The sequence below is a fragment of the Zalophus californianus genome, chromosome 1 (genome assembly GCF_009762305.2).
Source record: "Zalophus californianus isolate mZalCal1 chromosome 1, mZalCal1.pri.v2, whole genome shotgun sequence".
Classification (NCBI taxonomy): domain Eukaryota; kingdom Metazoa; phylum Chordata; class Mammalia; order Carnivora; family Otariidae; genus Zalophus; species Zalophus californianus.
Window position 1 is genome coordinate 102,873,055 of NC_045595.1, and position 9,742 is coordinate 102,882,796.

General features: G+C 37.3%; 1 protein-coding gene and 1 pseudogene across 1 annotated transcript; both read right to left on the reverse strand.

Moving 5' to 3' along the window:
- Positions 1 to 1,600: 1,600 nt before the first annotated feature.
- On the reverse strand, positions 1,601 to 2,074 carry LOC113917445 (40S ribosomal protein S14-like). Its single transcript, XM_035722422.1, has one exon. The coding sequence runs from the start codon at positions 2,054 to 2,056 to the stop codon at positions 1,601 to 1,603; it is 456 nt and encodes a 151-aa protein (XP_035578315.1). The 5' UTR covers positions 2,057 to 2,074.
- A 2,214-nt stretch (positions 2,075 to 4,288) lies between these two features.
- On the reverse strand, positions 4,289 to 5,614 carry LOC113917444 (annotated as a pseudogene).
- Positions 5,615 to 9,742: the final 4,128 nt, after the last annotated feature.

Below are 9,742 nucleotides of genomic sequence, written 5' to 3' on the forward strand. Positions count from 1 at the left end.
GCATCCACGGAGGGGTGGGGGTGGGAATCCGCTTTAGGTTTCCTTGGAATGGTGGCAGGATTCTGGCAACTGATGCATTTTACTTGCTGTTCCAGCCAGCTGAGGGGGTCTTGTGTCTTTCTCCCTTCCATCCATTCCTGACAGAGCTTAGACCAGAGCCTAAAAGAAATGAAAAAGCTATCATTTCAAATGAGGAAGAGTTTTTTTTTTTTTTTAAATACATCCAAGAAATGTGAGTTGAGATCTAGACTAGAGGTTGTAAAGAAAATGATCCAAAGAATTTCTTTTAAAAGAGAGGTTTTTTTTTCTTTTTCTTTCTTTCTTACTTTTTTTTTTTAGCCTAAAAAAATAAGATTAGAAACTGGCTTGGATGAGCCCAACTGTGATTAAAAAAATAAATCCTTTATAGTTAAGTCAAGAATTTTTCCCCTTTTTGTTCTTTGACTTTTCCTGCAGGGAAAGGGGCAGTCTTTACCTAATCAGAGCAAAGCAAGAATCACTGAGGCAGCGGAAGCATCATGTAGGTGAAGGTCAGGCCAATTTTCCCCAAGTAATGCTGTTTTATCACTCATCGAACAAAGATTGGGGCCTTTCTTGCCTTGATCCTTTGTGCCTTTCCCTATTACTTTAACAGATCTGAACAAACCAGAGATTCTTCATCCAAAAGTTCCATTTAGCTGCATTTATTTCAAATCCTCCAAATTTCATGTCTCAATATTATAGCAACTTAAGGATGATACAAAATCCACGTGTTAGGCAGGAAGGCAAAGTTACCTAGAGACAGAATTGACACAGGACACAGTGATTGTTTTCATTGGTCCTTTGCCGTTTAGAGTTGGGCTGCATGTCAGCCCCATTAATCCAGGCACCTTTTAGTTTCAAAGATTTCTGTCTTCCGTAGGTCTACAAAACACGTATCTTGTTGGTGAAACATTGAGTTACAAATTGAATGATGTTACTTTTGGCAACCTGGAGAGGGGTCAGGTTGAGAAGCCAAGACTATAAAACAAATATGCACCCTAGGGATGTGTGGTGTCCTAAATAAATGTATTCTGCAGTTGCCTCTGAGTAACTGCAACAGGGCTGGAACACTCCTGGTCACGTGCTCCGCCCATTTACTCTCGTGAGTAGATTTGGCGGTAAGGAAATGGGAAAAGTGTCATTATGCCAAGATGAAATTAAAAATTAGTTTAATGATTTTTGAAAAGTCATCTTATTTTAAAAAACAGAGCATTTTGATTTATAAATAACACTATGGCCCTGCTCGGTCCTGAGAGCTTTGACTCGGTTTTCCCATATCGGAGGAATTTGAAGTTATCCTGGTTTGCTTACTCACCCGGTCCTCTCTCTACTTTTCTCCTTTTCATTGATCTTTCTTTTTCTTGTATCTTTCCTTGCCAATTACTTCTCTCTCCATTTTTTCCCTCTCTTCCTTGCCCAGAACCCAGGCGAGGGGATGGTTGCTTTCAAATTGAGGGATATATCTGGACCCTTCCTCCCGCAAAATGGCTTAAATAAGTTTTTGTTTTTTTGTTTTTTTGTTTTTTAGCTCACACGAAGCCAATTTATTAACAGAAAACAGTAATTTGAGGAATTCTGTTCACAGACGGCGACCACGGCGACCCCCCTTCCTGTGGGTGCTATCGGAGGGGATGGGGGTGACATCCTCAATCCGCCCGATCTTCATTCCTGAGCGTGCAAGGGCTCTGAGGGCTGACTGGGCCCCAGGTCCAGGGGTCTTGGTTCTATTTCCTCCTGTGGCTCGTAGTTTGATGTGGAGGGCAGTGATGCCCAGCTCCTTGCACCTCTGGGCTACATCCTGGGCAGCCAACATGGCAGCATAGGGAGAGGACTCATCTCGGTCAGCCTTCACCTTCATTCCACCAGTCACGTGACAGATGGTTTCCTTGCCAGAAAGATCGGTGACATGGACAAAAGTGTCATTGAAGGATGCAAAGATGTGGCAGACACCAAACACATTCTCTCCTTCAGCTACCTGAGGTCCAAGGCTGATGACCTGTTCTTCCTTCTTTTCCTTCCCCTTGCGAGGTGCCATCTCTGCGTGTCTTCTCCAGACTCCGCCACCGGAAAAAGAGTTAAAGTAAGTTTTTAAAGCTAGAAATGTCATAGCTTCATAGACATATTGAAAATGTTATTTTGAGGATACTATAATGCATCTCTAAATACTAGTGATCTGAGTTCTTTACAGATGAGTAAATTCGAGACTCTGAGAAGATTAAAATTCATATTTAATCATAAATACCTTGTATTCATTAGGAAAGATCCAAAATTATTTGGTGACATTTCATCACCAAGTCATATTGCTCTCTATATTGAAAGAAAAAGAGTTTAAAATATCACTAGTTTTTTCCTTTATTTTGGGATATACTTTCTACGTGGTAGAAAGTACCCACCCATTTCAAATCATGAACTTTCACAATAAATTTGCTTCCCATCCTCCAGAGTTCTGTTTTTCTTCAAATGGAGCAATTTCAAACCATGATTTTTTATTATTATTAAAAGAATTCAGTGACTTCTAGCTTTATCACAAATATGGCTAAAATAAAAATGCTTACTACTTGGTAGCTTTTTACTTGATGCACAAAGCAGTTTCCAGAAACCAATAATGAATGATTCGCTGTGTGGCACAGTAAGCAACAGAACATTTTTATCTGCTCAGCTGATGTTTGTGTGCTCAGTTAACCAGCCCTTGCATGCTCTGTCTATTCTAAGGGTTGCGGAAATTTAAATACAGTAAATGCTCTATGACAGTGCTGATGTTGTGGAGTCAATTCATTTCCTTGAGTACAAGATCAGTTCACAATTACTTCAGGGCAGTCCATACAGGGCATCGGCATAGTTGGCCATTAATTAAGCAATAAGACATGACAGGCAATATATTTCTGGGCCATTTAACATATCTCTTGAGAGATTTTTAAAGCAAGGGGTTAAAGGTCAAGTGACTTTAACCACTTGAGAAGTTCACTGCCAGGATTTTTTTATGACTACAAGAAAATTTAAATATGAATTATGGAAACTAAGACAAACATGGGGATTTTTTTAGTGTATAGTTAGGAAATCAAGTCAAAACAAAATTTAAAAAATGAATTTATGCAGTTTTGTACATTGTACTATGGTTTACTATCTATCATCTAATTTAATTTTCCCAGTGATCTTGTGAAGTGTCCATTACCTCTATTATACAGTTGAGGTATGCGAAGCTCAGAGCAATTTTATGGCCAAAATGCTCTGCACTATGACTTGGAATTATGAAGTTAAATATTACTGGATTATAAGCTCTTGAATTAGCCAGTCTTAAAGCATTGTTCTCCCCAAACCAAACTCCACCTTCTTTTGATGAAAGCAAGGATCTTTTTAGAAAACATGGCTATCCCGTGGGCTACTGGAAAACCACTTTTCCAGACTTCATGGCTCCTTTTAGTGAGTCTTATAAAAATTAATAACAGAGTTTATTAAATAAATTATTAATCCCATAAGTCAAAGAATAAATAGAACGGTAGACATGTTAGGAAAACCATCTGGAAGAAATTTTTGAGCTTCACTGGACAATATTTGAGGATTGTCTAGAAACTGCCCCACCATGGATAAAATTGTTGATATTGTCCTACTTATGCACCTTACTGCATTGTCCTTGGCTGAGACATTTGTCCACATCTGTCTCCTGATGTCATGCTTAACCCCACTCTTGTATGTGTAGGGACATTCTATTATTCTCTTATTGTGAAAGGAATACGATCAGCTCTCTTTTAGAGTCAGTTGCCTAATTTTCCCTAAGTTAGTCCTGATCCCTCACTCAGCACTTGGTATTCCTTGAACTTAACCTCTCAAGTCTAACAAACTCTCTTTGAATTTTTCCTACTCTACTGTTCCCACCTTCCCCTGCTTGTTGTTGTCCATAGGGATACCCTGATAAGCAGATACTTAATTTCATTTTATATCCCAAGTGCGTATCCTGATGCTCAATAATTGTTTCATTTGCTAAATTGATGTATGAATTATTTTAGAGATTTAAAATTTTCAAACCATAACTAAATGCTAATGAGGACAGAATGTTATTTAATATCCAATTTGATTCCAGGTTTCTTTTAGCTCCCCAAACTCACTTTCACTTTTTTAAAAAATTGAGACACAGCCAATTTTATTCAAATTCCTTAAAATTTATACACAATATGTTAATTGTTTCTAAAATGTACATCACCTTTTATGTAATGGCTTTTTATTTCATCTTTATTTCATAGTTTTTTTCATCTTGTCTTTATACAGTTCTTCAGTAGAAGCCAGAGTCTTGAGGTGCCCAGTTAGGAGCCTCTGACCTACTATTCTGATTAAGTTTCTTCTCAATATTCATGGCCAACATCTGGCTTTTAAATGAAAAGCTTTTGGTCTTTTCAATCACTTGCTGATTAGGGTGAGACTGCTTCGTTACCCATAACCACATGACCTAATTTAGAGTCAATTTTGGCATCCAATCTCACATTTATAATCAAATTTATAATCCACCTTTCAGTTTCTTCTGGAGTCATGTTCAGTTTGTCTGTCAACATGTTAATAGCTGATACACTGGTGGGTGAGTCAAAAAGTCTCAAGTATGAAGAGAGGACCATTTTCAATGAAATCTTCAAAACAAGTCACCAAGAAGAAATCATTCCCAAGGACTGATTCACATTCCCTCAGCTTTTTCGGAGCCCCATCAAAGCCAAAGTTAACAGATAAGCATTCAGCAAATCCTGTCATTGGGTCTTTAAATGTCCAAGACTCCTGTTGAATAAATTTAACCAGATATTTTAGTACCTGTTGGCATTTTCAAACATCTTTGTTTGTTATGATGACTGTAGTCAAATAGTGCAGTATTCGTGGATACATCATCTGAATTACATTAAGATACTGTGGCTGGTTAAGGAAGAGATTAATGTTATCATGCCCTTTGGGGTGGTTGAAGAAAACAAACCGAGACCAGTGGACGAGCCATGTTTGCTGCTGAAGGAAATGAAATGGAGAGCTCACAGAATTATTTTCTGTGGTCTCTCTTAACCATGCAAGGTCTTCCATAGAGTCATCCCAATTCCACATTAAGATTTCGGAGGTCAGCAGTTTTCCCCAGAGTGAACTCAAAGCATTTCTATCTGTTGCTGGAACTAACACTCTAAAGAAGTAAAGATATTCTGCTGCTCCAGGGTAATTCCCACATTTATATTGGACTTTCGCATACCTGTAGAGTGTATCTAAATATTCCTGCCTAAAATCATGCTTGTCCGCCAGTTAGTCAAACAGCATCCAACCATCTCTGGTTGACCGTGTCTGCTTTATAGTTTCTGAATCAAAACTCTTCACGACTGGTTCCGTCTCTGCCTGAAGCTGTTTCAGTTGTGCAACAACTGTGGTTCTTTTTTCTCTCAAAGCACATGGAATATCAGCAGAATAAAGGTTTTTGCATATGTCCATAACAAAGCCTACCATGATGGTATCACTAAGAAGATCTAATTTCCCTTGTAATAATTCTTTTTCATTATCTCTCGCTCCTATGCAGAGAAGGGAAGACTAGATGCGGATCCAAAAAGGGCGCCACGCAAGTAGTCAAGTCATCTTCCGCCATCTTGCTATGGAAGAAGCTGCTTTCACTTTTAATACATACAGAGTGTTAGCTAGATTTTCTTTGCCTTCATTGAAGCAGTTACTTCTGTCAGCTTCCACGACACACCGCTCACCTTGTTTTTCTTCTAATGACTTCATTCATTTATTCATGTTCATTGAGGATCGGCTATGCTTCTACTTTTTTCTTTATGTGATCAAGATTATATTTTTTAGCAGGACTCAGTAGCTTTATACTTAGGTAAAATTGTTTCCAGATTTTGACCCTACATTACCGCTCAGTCTTAGTTTCCAAGACTGTATAATTTTGTTGTGTGTATGTGTGTTTGTGTGTCTGTGTGTGTATGTGTATGCGCATGTGTATCCCTATATATACTCCAAGTCAAATTTATTGAGTCACTTGTTGTTATGCACAAGACATTTGAAACCAAAAGAATGTCCTTTGGTCACTCTTTTGGTCAAACTCCTAAGACATATACATGGTTTTCTTTTATCTCCATTGGCTAAAATCAAAGGAAATCCCTGTACACTTTATCATTTAAACCTAGGCCAGTTCAATCAAACAATAATTGAGGCTTGAGTTTTCAAGAGGGGGTTTTGATTTGCAACGTTGAGGGGAATAGCTGTTTCCATAGGACATGTGTTTGTGAGGATGTGTGCAATCCTGCAGGTGCTGAGCCCTCCTGTGGGATTGAGAGGGGTGCTTGCCTGAGAGAGGAGCTAACCTAAAGAGAAGACCACCTGAGAGGCAGGGGGAAGTAGGCTGACTTCTGATGTCATCCTTCAAACTTTTGGATCCAGTTTTGCTCCCAAACCAGTTCTTATTATTAACCATGAAAGCCAACTTTCTATGTCTGTTCTTTAAACCAGTTTGAACTTTAAAATTTTTCTTTTTTTTTGTCACTCAAAGCTAATATAATAAAGATAAGATGTTCATAAAACTTTGGGATGAATTGTAGGTGTCAAATAAATTACTTTCTCTGAAGTCTATGACCTGAAATGTTGACCCAGTGCTCAGATTTATTCTGTAGGAAATAAATTTTACTTTTGAAAGGACTGTTTGTATGTTGGGTTACTCATATTTTGGAATCTCTGCCCAAATTTGGAATTATGTAGAGTCTAGTATGTTCCAGAGAAGAATATACAATGAAACTGGTGAAGAAGGAAGTATTTTCAAAATTCAATATGATTCTGTCCTCAATGATGTTCCCAGGGAGAGTGATAATAAATTACCACAAATATGTGGAACAAAATCAAGCCTACTTTTTATATATAAATTTATGGTAGAAGTAGATTTCTAATAGTTTCTTCAGAGTTCTGTTATAAGATGGATTAGATAGAATGTTTACCACATGTCTTTCAAGGTTTCACTGTTAAGGAGGACTTTCAGCAGTCAAATTATGGTGCCATATAAAAATTTACTCAACAAAGTCTTCTTGTGGAAATCTCAAGCAAAATAGTGTCTTTATTGAGGAACTTTTTGAGTGCTACTTCCTGTTTAAATGAAGTTCCATGGAAACCATGCATTTTGAGGTCCAACACTGAGGCCAAACTTCAAGGTGTATTTTGTTCATCTTTTCTAGGCATCTGACGTCTGCACAAATATTAAGCTTTTATCCTTCAAATGCTTTTTCAGGTCATTTCCAGGAAGACCTGATCTGCTATATTACTGCAGATGGCTGTCTCTAATACACCAATAGTTATTAAAGGCTCAAATCATGGGTTCTTAGATTTCCCCCCACATTTTTTCCTTTTTTTTATTTGTAAAAGGCTTCTATAGGAATTACTGTACATGCACAAAAAGACCCCATTTAGAAAATAGTTTGTGAATCCCATTCTGTACAGTAATGGTCCATACAACTGTATTAAGTCAGTTCCTTTAATAGGGAGAGTGCCTTTTTAGTTTGTGAGAAATCTGCCCCTGCTGAGATTTGAACCAGGTACCCTTGGATCTAAAAGCATGTGCTTTACTCTTTAGATAAAGTGAAATCTTCTTAAAAGTGGGGGGAGGGGAGAGATGGGAGTTCTCTTTGACTTTGGAGCCATTTCTTTGACAATTTTATTTTTCTTTCTGAGTTACTTTCTCAGTTTCTTCCCTCCGTCCTTTGTTTTACTTGTTCTAGGGTCTTTTTTTATTTGATCATTTGGCTGGTGTTGACCTTTAAAAATATGAATATGACCTTCTGCATTTAAGACCAGCATTTAATATCTAATAATGACAATGTTGTTAAACTAAAGAATCTATACATGCCATGTCCCATACTTGAGCTAGAGAATCTCTAATATTCTCCCACTTCTAAGAATTCATGAGCATAAGTTATTTGTGTCAAGTTAAAAATGGAAACTTTTTTCCCCCATGGAAGAAAAATGATCTGGTGGTCCTTTGAATTTGCTACTTTCTGTGTATTCCTTGGTGATGGCCATTTTACCAACAGTGCTTCTGGAATCCTCTTAAAAACGTATTATGGTAATGAAAGAAAAGTTTAATTTTCTGTATTTCCTGATTCTCATTATACATACCCTAACCAAATTCTAATGGTCCTGCCATTTGTCACGTAACATTCCTTCATCCCTTGCAGATCTCATCATGTTCAATAAGGTTTAATAGGAGAATTATAGATAACTTATGAGCTTTTATAAAATGAACTTGTTTTATTCTCAAAACTAGATTGTGTTCCCAGTGTTTTTTAAAGCAAAATAGAGTGTGGGGATTTCTAATAAACAGATCAGATGGGATAATAGGCTGCAATAATAATATTGCAGTAACCAAAGTGATGTTTCCTCCTCCTTTGTCATAGCAGAGTTCCACTGAGATTACAATAGCCACAGGAAACCAAGGTTTAGATTCTTAGTTGCCATTGTTGCATCCTTAAACACTTCTTAAATGCTCACAATATGCCAGGTGCTTTATGGAACATATAAAGACTAGCTCTTGCATAGGAAGAAAAAGGTTTATTCAAGGATGACATTGGACACATTGTAATTACTCCCACTGGAGCCATATGTATAACAAAAAGGGTTTGGGTACAAAAAAGAAAATTTAGCAAGGCATGTTTTCTTCTTGTTGCTATGCCAGCCCTAACTTTTCACCCATAACTCTCTGAGGCCAAACTGCTAATCCAGATCTGGATTCAGTTGTAATTTGTTCAAGGTGAGAATATGACAAAATTTTGTTATTTCACAGGATCTTTGAAAACCAGTGAAGCTTGTGTGGATTCTTTCCTGGATAGTCAACGTCAGTCCAGAACTAAATTCCTGGAGTCACCTTGTATTTGTCCTGGAATGAAGTCACCACCAATCACTAGGAACTTGAAATTCAAAATTGACCCAAAATCAGGCTGAGTCCATTGGAAAGTTTTTGTATGAGAGAATAATACCAGTTCTCCACTAGACTGGGAGACAAAATATAAACATCAGTACAGTTTAACTACCTATAATCTCCTTAGTGTCAGACCCAGTTAACTACACAACATGCGTATGAATGTCCAGCGAAGTGCTTGCAATATAACAATCATTCAATAAATATTTGTGGAACAAAGGAAGTTCTAAGAACTGTGATAAGAAAATATGAATCATGATCCCTTACCACAAGAAAATGAAATTAACCTTTGTAAACCAATTAGATTGATAATTGTAAAGTGCAGGGTCTGAATTTCTATTTCTCTGACTTCACCTTTTACATGCTATAAAGTGTCAAAAATGATTTTTTCTCTCAGGGTCAACAAAGACACCATTAGGTCTTAGGGGCAATAAGAAGTTTCCACACCCTGCCCCCCACCCCCAAGTGATTGCTTCCTTCTCAGTAACTGTTTTCTGAAAGCAATTTTTTTTTAAGGAGAGAATTCACAATTTCAGTAATAGAGATAAAGAGTTTCAGTGCTTTATTTCACTAATTGGAAAAATTAAGAAAAAGGTTTGCTAGTTTCTTTCTTGTTCCTCCAGGACCTGGATATTAGAAAGTAGGAAGGCACTGGATACCTAAAAGAAGTAAAATAAAATATCACTGAAATGTTGCAAGAGTAATAAAGGGAACATACATTTTAGATTTCTTACTTTTGCTTGAAAAGGTAAATGTAAAAGTCATGTACAGTTATTTCAAACAATCATGAGCACTCCAGTTAAGAATTTTGGT

Coding starts and splice junctions, on each gene's coding strand:
- LOC113917445 (XM_035722422.1), bottom strand. CDS start 2,056: ATGGCACCTCGCAAGGGGAAGGAAAAGAAGGAAGAACAGGTCATCAGC.